Raw genomic sequence first — 16,827 nt, 5'->3', positions numbered from 1 at the left:
TTTCTATGTTGCTGTCTTTCCTCCTCCACCTCAGTGACACAAGCCTAGACTCGTGGCATGCGGCGCAACATTGGAAAGCTCTGGGGGGCTACTGCCCTCTCCACCTCTGCCAGCAATGATGGCAATGTGAGGCGAATATGCTGCCAAAGGCGCTTCAGTGTCAATGCCTTTACAAAGGTGTGGAGGGCAAGCTGTTCCTTGGCTGTGGGTGGGAACTGGGGGTAGCCATGCTGAGCACAGTGGCGGAGATCTGCTGTGAACCTCCAGGCTTTCTCCCACACTGTGTATGCTGCCTAGTTCTTCCCTCATTGCTTACTCCAATGTTTTCTGCTGAAAACACCACTCCAGCGCTGCTATGAGGGCCCTGTATTTGCGCTGCTCAGCCGGCGTTAGGTCGAGGAGGGCCCCCAGGCATCTCCGTCCAGTGCCAGGGCAAAGTTCTGTGCCATCTCGGTGGGGCTCCAGGTGGCTGGTAGCATTGTATCTGAGGAGCTTCAGGGTGGACCTTGTGGCATTAATTGCTGAGGCCCTCCAGTCTTCCTCTGGCTCCAGCAGTGTCAGTGGTGCCTGCCATGTTGCTCGTCCTGACGTGGTGCCTCGCATTCCCCAGTATGGGCCACGAGGGAGGCTTGTGATGCGCTCTGCCATGTCCCCCGGTTGGGGGGCCTTGGTGTGCTCCCCCCATTGGAGTCCCCTAGGAAGGCACAATACGCGGTTCCCAGATCCTCCCTCCATGTCAGCGTCCCATCTTCGGGGGCCCAGTGCGGGGGAGGCACACTGTTCAGTGCTGTAACTTATTCCTCAGGTTTAGGCACTCCGTCTGACGTGGTAGCTTTTCAATCTCACTGTAATTTCTAATCTCACTTCTGACACCAATGTGCCGAGCATTTGGCTTATGATGACAGATGAAAAGTGCTTGTTTAATTCAACTGCCATTTTTTTGTGACAAACACAAAAACAGACTGGGCGCGATGACCCAGGCTGAGAACCGCTCAGTCTCATACAGACGGGGAGGTGATTATCGCACACCCCAGTGACGTTTAGGATGGCCCACAAAACTACAAGTGAACAACTGTATAACCCAAGCTGACATATAACAATTTATGAACTTGAACATGCCATCCTAATCCCATAAATACATTTTAAACAAGAACAATAGGTAGTGCTGGCCGCCATGAATGCTGGGGCAAGCTATCAACCATGCCAACCCCACTCCACACCACACCACCCCCCTCCCCCCAATCCCGGAACACCACAATAGCCTTAAAAAGGAAGATAATCAAAGATCCCCACTGAAAGTACTCAGTAGGTCAGGCAGTATCTGCAAAAATAGAAACTGTAATTTGTCAGCTATCATTTTGAAAGTTTACTTCTTTCTGTCTTCAGTGATGCCTAGTTGTTTCCATAACATTGCCTTCAATAACATAACATTCTAATAAAGAAAAAAAAACAGAATATTGATCGTTTTTCTTGATAAAGACATTAGTGATTCAAATTAATTAGCGGCATCTGTCTTGGTTGATGACTGTAGTGGGAAGTGCTGTTGTGCAACCACCATCACTGTCAGCTTGGTAAAAAATAGTGCATAGTGAATAGTCAAATGTTGATTTTCTCCTCAAGTCTGTGGAAGATCATTCACAAACACACCCTAAATTTGGTTGTAGTTGTGTTTTAGGAAGGCAATTTGGAAGTTAAGTTAATTTAGATCACACTTCCTCATCTCTCTGTAGCTGAGGATTGTGTAGCAGTAACACTTGCAAATAGGTTGCCTTACTCTCTTTCTACCTGCCAGATGTTGAGAGAGGGATGGGAGGCAAAACAAATTAAATCAACATCTCATGGATTGTGATATCCCACCCTCAGGATGAAAAGAACTTCAGAAGGGTGTACAAATACTTCAAGCATATGAACTTAAAACACGCTACCTGCACTCAAGGATTTACATGGTTCTGACACCACTGAGGGAGGTACAGGTTTGTTTAATTCAGCATATTTTACATAGAGGTTTAGTGCTCCTAGATGTAGTATTTATTTAGATACTTGACCTTGGGCCAAGGAGCTTTTTGAATATTACCTGCTATTAGTACAGAAAAACTGTCAATTAAAAAAGAAAATGCTTTGTAGAAAATTAGGTGCAGCATTGGGTTAGAGGCTGTACATTCACCTCTGGGCTGGGGTTCAAACCTTGTTCTGTTTAATATTTTCTCTGTATTCTAGCTGCAGAAGTTCCATGTGAAGTGAATTTGAGCTATCTCAACTCATCCTCATGAATACTGATCCACACCATAAAGCAGTATCAGTTAACAAAAATTATGATGAGGGAAATGAAGTGTAATATCATGGTGTTAGAATTGTGATACTTTGCTGGGGCATGATGGAATCCTCTTGCTCTGCATCTTATAACACACTTGGATAATATGTTAGATGCTGGTACTGATTTTGGAGATGAATATTATATCTTCCAGCAATAACATCTTGACTGGAACAGAAAAGGTTAAATATAAATTAGAGGGAAAAGACATGTCAGTGAACATTGATTATTGTGGGGAGATAAGGATGCATCTTTTTTTTTCTTCACAGTGTTGACAATTCTGAGGATCCAGTTTATGAAAGTTTGGAGGAGTTCCATGTGTTTGTCCTTGCCCACGTGTTGCGAAGACCAATTGTTGTTGTTGCAGATACTATGCTAAGAGACTCGGGAGGTGAAGGTTAGTCTAACTCTTTTGTCCATGCCACAACAATAGTGTTCTGTTTTGTTTTTATTTGTTGAAGGTAATTGTTTCTATTGACACTGTGTTCTAGGACACAATGCTGAGAAAGTGAGCAGGTTAGGTTAATCTATCCTTGTGATTATGCATAAATCCAAGGCTATATCTGAAAGTAGGGATGTGAAAAAAAAACCTCCACCAGATTATTTCAGCAGCCACAAAGAGTTTGCCTGCGAAAAATAAGATCCCTCTTTCCACTGATTACATTGTCTGGCAACACACCTAATGAACGATTCAGAATTTAAAATATACTTCCCAAAAACAGTGCCCATGTGTCTTCTGGAGTTGCACTACCTTGCCTGTCATCAACCTGCTCTGTTAAGCTTGACATATTCAGCATCTTTTGTTGTACAGAGAAATACCTTCCATTAGCTGTAGAAAACAGCACCTCAGGATAACATTTTTAAAAGGGCACTAGCATTTGAAGTGAGAAGTTGTATGCTGACATGCAGCATGTTGGAATAGAAAATCATTGGTTCCATCTCTTTGAGGCTAATATAATCTGTAGAGGGATCTGCAGTTGGAGGTCCAAGGTAATAATGTGCAGCAAGGTAATAATGAAAAAGAGAACTCTTGTAGAGCATTCAACCATCTAATACTATGTGTTATGAGCAAGCATTGGAAGGCTGCTGCATGCCATCTCATTCCTTTCCTTGTCCCTTTAGCGTCCCTGTTTGATAAACAGTGAGTCATTCCTATACACTGCTCTTTTCTTTGGATTTTTAAACTATATGATCTTTTAATTGTGTTAGAATTATTGAAGCTATCAGAATCAATGTTAGCAATGATATTCAAGCCAATTATTTTAAACATTGGTAATGTGGGGATGGTAATACAGAGCACAGCAGCAGTAGCTAGTGGCACTGTGGCGGGCTCTGAGGCTCAGCAGGGAAGGGTAAAGTCAGGTAGAGCAATAGTGAAAGGGATAGGCAGGAGATTCTGTGACCATAGTAGAGACGCTGGGATGGTGCATCGCCTCCCATATACCAGGGTCAAAGATGTCTCTGAATAGGCACAGAAGATTGTCAGGGGAGAGCAAACACCAGAGATCATTATACACATTGGGACAAATGACATAGGCTGAATCCAGAAATAGAAAGATAGGCCAGGATGAAGAGCTGGTAAAGGGACATGGATTCAATGTTGTGGATCGCTGAGATCTCTTCTGGGTTTGGGGTGACCTGTACATGAAGGATGGGTTGCATTTGAACCAGAGAGATCCAATATCCTAACAGTAAAATGTGCTTTTGCCACCAGGGAGGGTTTAAACCAGACTGGCAAAGGCGTACTTGCAGCACCAAAGCATGTAAGCCGAGTAATCAAGATAGCTATGTTTACAATAAAAGGGCAGCTAGGGCAACTACTTTAAGTTACATCTATTTCAATGCGTAAAGCTTAACGGGTAATGCGAATGAAATGAGGGTGTGGATTGGCTCTAGGGACAAGGATATTGTGGCTATAACAGAAACATAACTTTGACCTTTGAAAGTAGCTGAGAAGCAAAGGGCAGGACTGGCAGTTTAACAATTCTGGATACTGATGCTTTAGGTATTGCGGAGGAATGGCAGGGGTGTTACCTTTTTAATAAGGGAGGATGTAACAGGAGTTCTTGGAGATATTCTTGAGGGGATATAAAACAGGGACATTTGGGCAAAACATAGAAATAAGGGGATGGTGACCTTGGTAGGGCTGCATTCTAGACCCCCCACCTTCCCATTAGCCAGCAGAAACTTGAGAAATGTTTTGAGAGATTGCATGTAGTTGTGTGAATGGTACAGTAGTGCTAGTGGGCAATTTCAATTTTCCCATTATGGATCCACTCAGATAGCAAAGGGCCTGGATCTGGTGGAATTTGTGAGATGCATTCAAAGCAGTTTCCTCGCAATATAGAGGGGAAGTGCTTGGGAAGGAGCAATCACAAATGAGAAAATCTATAGATGATGAAAATCCGAGAAACACACACAAAATACTGGAGGAACTCAGCAGACTAGGCAGCATCTATGGAGAAGAGTACAGTCGATGTTTCAGGCCAAGACCCTTCATCAAGACTGGAGGAAAAAAGATGAGTCAGAAGGTGAGGAGAGGAAGAAACACAAGGTGATAAATGAAACGGGGTGGGGGGGGTGAGAGGGGTGAAGTAAAGAGCTGGGAAGTTGATTGGTGCAAGAGATACAGGGCTGGAGAAAGGGGAATCTGATAGGAGAGGACTGTAGGCTGTGGAAGAAAGAAAAGGGGAAGGAGCACCAGAGGGAGATGATGGGCAAGTATGGAGATAAGGTGAGAGAGAGAAAAGGGAATGGTAAAGGGACGGCATTACCGGAAGTTTGAGAAATCGATGTTCATGCCATCAGGTTGGAGGCTACCAAAACGGAATACAAGGTGTTGCTCTTCCAAACTGAGTGTAGCCTCATTGGGAGCACCTATGATCCATCCGTCAGAAAAAGCCAGTAACCACCCATTTTAATTCCATTTTCCATTTCCATTCCCATTTACTATCATGATAAGGCCACACTCAGGTTGGAGGAACAACACCTTATATTCTGCTAGGGTAGCCTCCAGCCTGATGGCATGAATATTGATTCCTCGAACTTCCAGTAATCCCCCCTATTCACCATTCCCCATTCCCTTTTCCTTCTCTCACCCTATTTCCTTACCTGCTCATCACCTCCCTCTGGTGCTCCTCCCCCTTTTCTTTCCTTCGGTCCTTTCCTATCAGATTCCCCTTTTCCAGCCCTGTATCTCTTTCACCAATCAACTTCCCAGCTCTTTACTTTGCCACTCCTCCCCCCACCCCCAGTTTCACCTATCACATTGTGTTTCTTCCTCCCCTCCCCCCACCTTCTAACTCTGACTCCTCATCTTTTTTTTCTCCAGTCCCGATGAAGGGTTTCAGCCCAAAACATCGACTATACTCTTTTCCATAGATGCTGCCTGGCCTGCTGAGTTCCTCCAGCATTTTGTGTATGTTGGGAAGGAGCAATACTGGTCTCCTCTTAGACAATGAGGTGGGCCAACTAACTGAAGTGGCAATTGGAGAGTGCTTTGGTTCCAGTGACCAGAATTCTATGTTTTAAAATAAAGTCATAGAGCACTACAGCACAAACAGGCCCTTCAGCCTATCTTGTCCATGCCAGCCAGATCTTCTGCCTAATCCCACCTACCTGCTCCCAGATCAGACCCCTTCATAGCTCTCTCATCCACGTAATTATCCAAACTTTTCTTAAATATTACAATTGAACCACTTCTTGTAGCAGCTCGTTCCACATTTGCACCACCCTCTGAGTTAGATATTCCTCTTAAATATTTCACCTTTCACCCTGAACCTTTGATCTCTAGTTCCAGTCTCACCCAACCTGAGGGGCAAAAGCCTGCATGCATGCACCTTATCTGTACGCCTCAATTTTGTATACCTACTGTACATATGATCTTCCCTTATTCTCCTCCGCTACAGACAATAAAGTCTGAACCTATTCAGTCTTTCTCTATAATTCAGGTCCTCAAGTCCCAATAACAGCCTTGTAATTTATCTCTGTACTCTTTCTAGCTTCTTTCCTGAGGTAGGTGACCAGAACTGCACACAATACTCCAAATTAGGCCTCACCGATGTCTTACACAACTTCAACATGACATTCCAAGTCCTGTACTCAGTGTCCTGATTTATGAAGGCCAATGTACCAAAAGCTTTCTTTATGATCCTATCTTCTTAGGATGCCATTTTCAAAGTATTTATTGTATTTCCAGATCCCTTTGTTCTGTGGCACACCTGAGTACCCTACAAATCTCTGTGTAAGTCTTAGCTTAGTCTGTCCCCGTCATGTGCCTCACACTTGTCTGCATTAAGTTCCATCTGCTATTTTTAGCCCACTTTCCCAGCTGGCCAAGACCACGCTGTAAGCTTCAATAGCCTTTCTCACTGTCCATTATGCCCCCCAAGTCTTGGTGTCATCTACAAATTTACTGATCCAGTTTACCACCTTATCATCTGTCATTAAAACAGATGATAAACATCAATGGATCCAGCACCAATCCCTCTGGCACACCATTAGTCATAGGCCTCCAGTCAGGTAGAGAACCACCTACTACTACTCTCTGTCTTCTCCTGCTAAGCCAATGTTGAATCCAATTGACTAGTTATGTTGAATCCAACTGCAGGAAACATCCTCTGCATGTTCACTCTGTCTAGGTATTTCAGTACTTAATAGATTAATGAAATCCCCTCTCATTCTTATAAATTCCGGCGAGTACAAGCCTAGAGCCACAAAACATTCTCATGTTAACCCTTTCATTATCAAGATCATTCTTGTGAAGTTCCTCTGGACCAATGCCTGCACATCCTTTCTCAATTGTGAGCCCTGTCCTTAGCTGGAGCAGAGCCAACTTTGAGGGTATTAGGCAGGATCTAGCTGGGGTCAATGGGGTAACTCTATTTAAAGGCAAAGGAACAGTTGGCAAGATCAAAAGTCTAGGGGCAGCATGTTCATGTTAGAGAGAATGGTAGACATAACAAGTTCAGTGAATGCTGGCTGACGAGAGATGTCGGGGCTCTGGTCAGGAAAAGAAGGAAGCATTCATGCATTTAGGAAGCTGTATATGAATGAATGCAAAAACCTTAAGGGCAGGCTTGAAAGGAAAATCAGGAAGGCAGAAAAAGGTAATTAGATGGATTTGGCAGACATGGTTAAAGATAATCCCAAGAGGTTCTTCAGTAATACTACAGTAAAAGGGGGACTAGGGAGAGATGAAATTAGTTCCTCTTAAAAACCATCAGTACCAACTATGGAGCCACAGGAAATGGCGAAGTTTTTTAATGTCTATTTATATCTCCTTAGTGTTTGCAAAGGAGATGGCAAAGAAGTGAGAGTAATAAGTAATGAGGTCTTGGAACATACACATATTACAAGGAAGTGGGTATTTGCAACCTTGAAGCATATTAAGGTGGGCAACTCTCCATGGCCTGAACTAGTAAACCCCATGGGAGTATTTGATCATGAAGAAATTGCAGAGGGCCACTGTTAGCAACTGGTGAAGTTCAAGTTCAGTTTCTTGTCATGCAAGTGTACATAGGCATACCACCAATGAAACAATGTTCCTCTGGGCCAAGGTGTACATAGAGCAATGTTACCACAAATAAATTAAGAAATAATGTGCATTTACAACACAAGTTATAAACACTGGCTAAGCAGTGGTGCCCTCCACCACCCCCCACAGGGCTTTGTGCTCCCCAGCTGCTGTTCACACTGCTGACTTACGATTCCACTGCCAGATCATCTCAAGCCTCCTCAGCAATAGTGATGAGTCAGCATACAATGAGGAGGTAGGGAGGCTTATTAAATTGTACGAGAATAACAGCCTGAGTCTCAACATGGACAAGGAGCAGCTCAACCACTCTCCATTGCACATTGTACATGGCCTATCAACGGCGTCAAGAAAGCTTTACGAAGAGGGGTTCCTCGCAGGTCAATGGCAGTTATTTAAAAAGGGAGCATCGAGAGCATTAGTCCATTGTACATGGCCTATCAGCGGTGCCAAGAGCTTTACCGAGAGGGATTTCTCGCAGGTCGGTGGCGGTTATTTAAAAAGAGAGCTTCGAGAGTGTTTGTCCATTGTACGTAGCCTATCAGCGGCTATAACCAGGGCACCAATTGTGAGGTAAATAGCAGGGAAGGTTCAGGCATAAAAAGGAAACACTGTCTAGCAGAGCTGTCATCAAAGAGGTGATCTTCGGGCTTTGGCGATAACGGGTCGAGGTGAGGTAGGTTACCTGTGAGAAATAGAAAAAGGAAGTACGCCTGTGAGGCCGGTGTTCTGTACTGGGTGTCAGATGTGGGAAGTCTGGGATTCTCCCAGCCTCCCAGACGGCGACATGTGCGCCAGGTGTGTTGAGCTGCAGCTCCTTGGGGACCGCGTTAGGGAACTGGAGATGCAGCTCGATGACTTTCATCTGGTTAGGGAGAGTGAGGAGGTGATAGAGAGGAGCTATAGGCAAATAGTCACACGGGAGCCTCAGGAGACAGATAAGTGGGTAACAGTCAGGAGAGGGAAGGGCAAGATCGGATACTAGAAAGTACCCCTGTGGCTATCCCCCTTAACAATAAGTACTCCTGCTTGAGTACTGTTGGGGGTGAGAGCCTATCTGGGGGAAGCAACAGTGGCCGTGCCTCTGGCACAGAGTCTGGCCCTGTGACTTAGAAGGGTAGGGAAAGGAAGAAGGCAGCGGTAATAGGGGACTCTATACTTACAGGATCAGACAGGTGATTCTGTGGACGCAGGAAAGAAACGCGGATGGTAGTTTGCCTGCCAGGGTCCGGGATGTTTCTGATTGCATCCATGATATCCTGAAGTGGGAAGGTGAAAAGCCAGAGGTCCTGGTACATATTGGTATCAATGACATAGGTAGGAAAAGAGAGGAGGTCCTTAAAACAGAGTACAGGGAGTTAGGAAGGAAGTTGAGGAGCAGGACCTCAAAGGTAGTAATATCGGGATTACTGCCTGTGCCACGTGACAGTGAGTATAGGAATAGAGTGAGGTGGAAGATAAATACATGGCTGAGGGATTGGAGCAGGAACAGATTTCTGGATCACTGGGGCCTCTTTTGGGGCAGGCATGACCTCTACAAAAGGACGGGTTGCACTTGAATCCGAGGGGGACGAATATCCTGGTGGGAAGGTTTGCTAAGGCTGTTGGGGAGAGTTTAAACTAGAATTGCTGGGGGGTGGGAACTGAACTGACGGGACAGAGGAAGGGGCAGTTGGCTCACAAATGGAGAAAGCTTGAAGACAGTGTGAGAGGGAGGATAGGCAGGTGATATAGAAGGGATACGCTCAGACCAATGGTTTGAAATGTGTCTATTTTAATTGAAGAAGCATCATAAACAAAGCAGATGAGCTTAGAGTGTGGATCAGTACTTGGAGCTATGATGTTGTGGCCATTACAGAGACTTCGATGGCTCGGGGCAGGAATGGTTACTTAGAGTGTCAGGCTTTAGATGTTTCAGAAAGGACAAGAAAGGAGGCAAAAGAGATGGGGTGTGGCACTGCTGATCAGAGATAGTGTCACAGCTGCAAAAAAGGAGGAAGCCATGGAGGAATTGTCTACTAGTCTCTGTGGGTGTAAATTAGAAACAGGAAGGGTCAATAACTCTACTGGGTGTTTTTGATAGACCACCCATTAGTAACAGGGACATTGAGGAGCAGATAGGGAGACAGATTCTGGAAATGTGTAATAATAACAGGGTTGTCGTGGTGGGAGATTTTAATTTCCCAAATATTGATTGGCATCTCCGGAGAGCAAGGGGTTTAGATGAGATGGAGTTTGTTAGGTGTGTTCAGGAAGGTTTCCTGACCCAACATGTAGATAAGCCTACAAGACGAGAGGTTGTGCTTGATCTGGTATTGGGAAACGAACCTAGTCAGGTATCAGGTCTCTCAGTGGGAGAGCATTTTGGAGATAGTGATCACAATTCTATCTCCTTTACCAGAGTATTGGAGAGAGATAGGAACAGACAAGTTAGGAAAGTATTAATTGGAATAAGGGGAAGTATGAAGCTATCAGGCAGGAACTTGGAAGCATAGATTGGGAACAGATGTTCTCAGGGAAATGTAGGACAGAAATGTGGCAAATGTTCAGGAGATATTTGCGTGGCGTTCTGAATAGATATGTTCCAATGAGACAAGGAAAGGATGGTAGGGTACAGGAACTGTGGTGTACAAAGGCTGTTGAAAATCTAGTCAAGAAGAAAAGAAAAGCTTACAAAAGGTTCAAAAAACTAGGTAATGATAGAGATCTAGAAGTTTATAAAGCTAGCAGGAAGGAGCTTAAGAATGAAATTAGGAAAGCCAGAAGGGGCCATGGGAAGGCCTTGGCATGCAGGATTAAAGAAAACCCCAAGGCATTCTACAAGTATGTGAAGAGGAAGAAGATAAGACGTGAGAGAATAGGACCAATCAAGTGTGACAGTGGGAAAATGTGTATGGAACCAGAGGAAATAGCTGAGGTACTTAATGAATACTTTGCTTCAGTATTCACTATGGGAAAGGAGCTTGGTGATTGTAAGGACAACTTACAGTGGATTGAAAAGCTTGAGCATATAGACATTAAGAAAGAGGATCTGCAGGAGCTTTTGGAAAGCATCAAGTTGGATAAGTCTCTGGGACCAGACGAGATGTACCCCAGGCTACTGTGGGAGGCGAGGGAGGGGATTGCTGAGCCTCTGGCAATGATCTTTGCATCATCAATGAGGACAGGGGAGGTTCCGGAGGATTGGAGGGTTGCCGATATCGTTCCTTTATTCAAGAAAGGGAGTGGAGATAGCCCAGGAAATTATACGCCAGTGAATCTTACTTCAGCGGTTGGTAAGTTGATGGAAAAGATCCTGAGATGCAGTATTTATGAACACTTGGAGAGGCATAATATGATTAGGAATAGTCAACATAATCAAAGGCAAGTCATGCCTTACGAGCCTGATTGAATTTTTTGAGGCTATGACTAAACACGTTGATGAAGGTAGAGCAGTAGATGTAGTGTATATAGATTTCAGCAGGGCATTTGATAATGTAACCCATGCAAGGCTTATTGAGAAAGGAAGGAGGCATGGGATCCAAGGAGATCTTGCTTTGTAGATCCAGAATTGGCTTGCTCACAGAAGGCAAAGGGTGGTTGTAGATGGGTCATATTCTGCATGGAGGTGGGTCACCAGTGGTGTGCCACAGGGATCTGTTCTGGGATCCCTTCTTTTCGTGATTTTTATAAATGATCTGGATGAGGAAGTGGAGGGATGGGTTTGTAAATTTGCTGATGACACAATGGTTGGACAGTGCGGAGGGCTGTCAGAGGTTACAGCGGGACATCAATAGGATGCAAAACTGGGCTGAGAAGTGGCAGATGGAGTTCAACCCTGGTAAGTGTGAGGTGGTTCATCTTGGTAGGTCAAATACGATGGCAAAATGTAGTAAGACACTTGGCTGTGTGGAGGATCAGAGGGATCTTGGGGTCTGAGTCCATAGGACAATCAAAGCTGCTGCACAGGCTGACTCTGTGGTTAAGAAGGCATATGGTGCATTGGCCTTCATCAATCGTGTGATTGAATTTAGGAGCCAAGAAGTCGTGTTACAGCTATATAAGACCCTAGTCAGACCCCACTTGGAGTACTGTGCTCAGTTCTTGTCGCCTCACTACAGGAAGGATGTGGAAAGTATAGAAAGGGTGGAGAGGGGATTTACAAGGATGTTGCCTGGATTTGGGGAACATGCCTTATGAGAATAGGTTGAGTGAACTCGGCCTTTTCTCCTTGGAGCAACAGAGGATGAGAGGTGACCTAATAGAGGTGTATAAGATGATGAGAGGCATTGATCGTGTGGATAGTCATATTCTTTTTCCCAGGGCTGAAATGGCTAACACGATAGGGCTCATTTTTATGGTGCTCGGAAGCACGTACAGAGGAGATGTCAGGGGTAAATTTTTTTTATGCAGTGAATGGTGAGTGCATGGAATGGGCTGCCAGCAACGGTGTTGGAGGCGGATACAAAAGGGTCTTTTAAGAGACTCCTGGATAGGTACATGGAGCTTCAAAAAAATAGAGGGCTGTGGGTAACCCTAGGTGATCTCTAAAGTAAGTACATGTTCAGCACAGCATTGTGGGCCAAAGGGCCTTTATTATGTTGTCGTTTTTCTATGTTTCTCTGGTTTAATGGCTCTGTGGTGGAGAGAGTGAAGAGCACTAAGTTCCTTGGTGTGCACATAACGGTGATCTAACCTGAACCCACAACACCACCTCATTAGTCAAGAAAGCATGGCAGCGTCTGGACTTTCTGAGGAAACTGAAATGTGCAAGGCTCCCAGGTTCCATTCTAACAACTTTCTATAGGAACAGCACCAAGAGTGTCCTGTCTGGCTGCATCATTGTGTAGTACGGAAGCAGCAAGGTATCAGACCAGGAAACTCTACAGAAGGTGTTAAAACCCACCAAGAGGATCACTGCTGTCTCTGTTCCGCCTATGGGTGACATTTACTAAGAGCGTTGTATGCAAAGGATCCAAAGCATTGTTAAGGATGCCTACCACCCATCCTTTTGACCCACTACTGTCAGGAAGGAAGTACGGGAGCATCAGGACTGGGACTAACAGATGGGGTAACAGCGTCTTCCCTCAAGCTGTGAGACTAATGAATACCCTGCCACCACCAAGGATTTTCACTAGGATTGTGAGCTGTTTACTGTATACCTGTGCTGAGCATTTCATCTGCATTTTGAAATATATTTTATTAACTTCTTTGCAGTAATATCTTATTTGATGTGCTGCATGTGGTATATGTACTGTGGGTTCACTATGATCTGGAGGAATGTTGTTTCATTTGGTTCTGTATATGTACAGTCAGATAGCAATAAACTTGAACTTAAACTTGAAAAAGATCAAGATAGGTTGGTGGATGATGTCTATGGACTTTAGCAAGGCCTTTGATGACATCCTAGTAGGCTGCTCTGGAAGATAGGTTGGTGGATGATGTCTATGGACTTTAGCAAGGCCTTTGATGACATCCTAGTAGGCTGCTCTGGAAGATTAGGTTGCTTGGGATTCAGAGGAGTTAGCAAGATGGACTCAGAACTGGCTTGATCATAGGAAGGAGACGGTGATAGTTAAAGGTAGATTCCCTGACTGGAGTCCTGTGAGTAGTTGTGTGCCCCAGAGGTCAGTGTTGGGACCTCTCTTTTTCATTGTTTATGTCAACGATTTGAAGCTGAATATATATAGCAAGTTTGCTGATGATACTAAATTAGGGGGTCTTGTTGATAGTGAGGCAGGCAATAATGAATTGCAAAGAGATCTTGATCTGTTTGGGAGATGAGCTGAGGAATTCAAATGAATTTCAATTTAGTATAAAATGAAACATTTTGGACATTCAAACCAGGTTAGGACTTACACAGTGAATGACAGGGAACCTGTGAGTGCTGTGGAAGAGGGGGATCTGGGAGTACAAGGGCACAGTTCACTGAAAGCAGCTGTAAAAGTAGACAGGGTGGTGAAGTAGGAGTTTAGCATGCTGGCCTACGTGTGGGCACATGGCCAAGTGGTTAAGGCATTGGACTAGCGACCTGAAGGTCGTGATTTCGAGCCCCAGCTGAGGCAACGTGTTGTGTCCTTGAGCAAGGCACTTAATCACACATTGCTCTGCGACGACACTGGTGCCAAGCTGTATGGGTCCTAATGCCCTTCCCTTGGACAACATCAGTGTCATGGAGAGGGGAGACTTGCAGCATGGGCAGCTGCCGATCTTCCATACAACCTTGCCCAGGCCTGCGCTCTGGAGAGTGAAGACTTTCCAGGCGCAGATCCATGGTCTCGCAAGACTAACGAATGCCTTTTTTACTTCATCAGTCAGGGCATCGAGTTTAGGAATAGGGAGATTATGTTGAGGTTGTATAAGTCATTGGTGAGGCTGCACTTGGGGTGTATTGTGTGCACTTTTGGTCATCCTGTTATAGGAAAGACAATGTTAAGCTGGAGAGGAGTGAAAAGAAAACTATGAGAATTTTGTCTGGACTAGAGTGCCTGACTTACAGGGAGAGGTTGGCCACACGGTATCTTTAATCCCTGGAGTGCAGAAGAATGTGGGGTGAGAATAAATGAATAAACTAAATGAGAATTTAAGTTTATAAAATCATGAGGAGTTATGGGTAAGATGGATAGTGTGAGGGACTCTAAAACTAGAGAGCACCGATGCAAGATAAGAGGGAAGAGAAGTAAGAGACAGAATAGTGATTACTTGAAATGAGGTGTCAGAGAAAGTGGTCGAAATGGGTACAATTACAATGTTCAAGAGACATTTGGGCACATAAATGCAGAGGAAGGGCTTGGAGGGTTATGGCTGAACGTGGGCAGCTGGGGCTAGCAGGAAGGATGGCATGGTCAGCATGGACCACATGGCTGAAACATCAGTTTCTATGTTGTATGACTTGGAGTCAAATAATTGAAAACTATTATATGCAAAGTGGACCCAAAGCAGTGAGTTAAAAGCAGAATTCCTGTATTTCAGTGGTTTATCTGAATATAATGTTTAGGACTTTTTTTTCCCCATCTTTGTAATGGTGTTTTTGGATTGTACCACGGGACACTGAAAATGCAGTCAAAACGCTTTTTAAAATCACAGAAAATGTCAATCTCCAATTTACATTTTGGATTTTATGCTAAGGAAATTATCTTTCTCTCTGCAGCATTTGCACCAATACCTTTTGGAGGAATTTACTTGCCTCTGGAAGTACCTCCTAACAGATGTCATTGTTCACCTTTAGTCTTAGCCTATGATCAGGCCCACTTCTCTGCGCTGGTGTCTATGGAACAGAATGATCAACAAAGGGAACAAGGTATGCATGCTGGTTTTGCTAATACAGATCTAACCCAACTGACCAACGCTAAAGGGCACTTTCACAAAGGGAGATCTCTGATTCATTATTTGACCATTTAAGCATTCTTTCCACTTGCAAAATAATCTTCAATTTTGGCGACATAGTCCAAGGAAGTTCTTAGTTCAACAACTGTAGATATTAATTCTGTTGCACCCAAACCAAATGATACCAGTTAGACAATATTATAGCAAGTATGTAAGGAATATATAACCAGTCGGTCATTGAATTCCTTGCAATTCATCTTCCATATATGACTCATATTTTACTTCAATCCACTTTTCTGCACTAATCCTGTGTCCTTTGATTCTTTTAATATTCTAAAACTTTTTGATCTGTGTCTTCAATGTACATTGCAACAAAATCTCCACAGTCCTATTGAGTAGATAATTCCAAAGTTTAACTACCTTCTGGATGAAGAAATGCTCTCTTACCTCTGTGTTGAGTAACTGGACCCTCAGTTTAAGACTGTAGCCACTGATTTTCAACAGCTCAGCAAGGGAAAAGTCATCCGCATCTCCTGTGAACCAATTATGAAAATTGTCTGTTTCACTCACTAAGGCTACTTGTTAATCTTATAACCTAAGGAACAAATCTCTCATCTTAGAACGTTGCTTCACTAAGACCCTGTATAATTGTGAATTTTTATTTAAGAATACATGTGGGGAAGAAAAGTCAGCTCATGAGTTTGCTTTCCTGGTGCACATTCATTTAGAGTTGCTGAGAGAAAAAGCATTCTTATAGCTACACAATGCTTGAGAATTTAAACCACAGTGGGCACATTGCTCTCAGAAGATGGCGGTGAGAACTACAGTATACAGGAGTGTGGTTGGAGTGGAAAACATGTTTAAACATCAAACAAGTCTCAGATGAGCGCATTTCAGTTCTATACAGGAAGCTTATTATTTGGAATACTGCAATGATTTTGTTAATAACGGAAACAAGAACATTAAAAAATTGAATTGTTGTCGATGACACTTTCTGCGGCAATCCCTGAATATATGCTACTGTCCCTAAGTGCAAGGCAAAACATTACAAGAAATGGCAGGTATGGAACAATTCATGGAGAGTAGCCTCTCAATTTTCACTATTGAGGTGTTGATGGATCTGTTGAACATAACACCATGTTGTTTTGCCTTAATTTCCAGCAGTCCCTGTTTGCTTCTTTTTTATGTAGCATTTATCTGCTACATTCCAAGCCATATAATTATAGCAAGATCATTTCCTTGTGTTTTTCTGGTCATATCTAGCTTTTGTTTAATGTTGTCTAAAATGAAGCAGTCAGTTAGCATTATTCCATAGCATGGATGCCTGCTAACATGATATTTTTGAAAGTTGTTGATTCAGGTGGTTTGGAATGAGAGATAATGTTTGTAAAAAATTATGGTTTAAATAGTTGCCACAGTGAAGTTTAAGAGCTGTAATTGAATGAGCAACTAGAATATTTTGCATTCTAGCAAACAAAAGTGATGTAAATGTCAGTGTAATGCTGAGCTGAATTAAGAGGACCAGGTATGGACATATATCAGCTATGAAAATAGGCAAGGAAATGACTGTTTCACTGAACACCTACCACCTATCCGCCAGAGAAAGCAGGATCTCCCAGTGACCACACATTTTAATTCCACGTTCCTTTCCCATTCTGATATGTCTATCCACAGCCTC

General features: G+C 43.7%; 1 protein-coding gene across 7 annotated transcripts in view; it reads left to right on the top strand.

Moving 5' to 3' along the window:
- otud7a (OTU deubiquitinase 7A) overlaps positions 1-16,827 on the top strand; it is a 297,748-nt gene that overhangs the window by 244,518 nt on the left and 36,403 nt on the right. For 6 of the 7 annotated variants that reach the window (XM_063071095.1, XM_063071096.1, XM_063071097.1 and 3 more), the window contains 2 exons: positions 2,581-2,708; positions 14,974-15,123. In XM_063071095.1, coding sequence (XP_062927165.1) covers positions 2,581-2,708; positions 14,974-15,123 — 278 coding nt within the window. The remainder of the gene's footprint in view (positions 1-2,580; positions 2,709-14,973; positions 15,124-16,827) is intronic. The other variant, XM_063071094.1, reaches the window with a different exon arrangement.

Source organism: Mobula hypostoma, chromosome 18 (assembly GCF_963921235.1).
Source record: "Mobula hypostoma chromosome 18, sMobHyp1.1, whole genome shotgun sequence".
Taxonomy (NCBI): Eukaryota; Metazoa; Chordata; class Chondrichthyes; order Myliobatiformes; family Myliobatidae; genus Mobula; species Mobula hypostoma.
The sequence above is the reverse complement of the archived record's forward strand: the minus strand, read 5'-3'. Positions and strand labels throughout refer to the sequence as shown.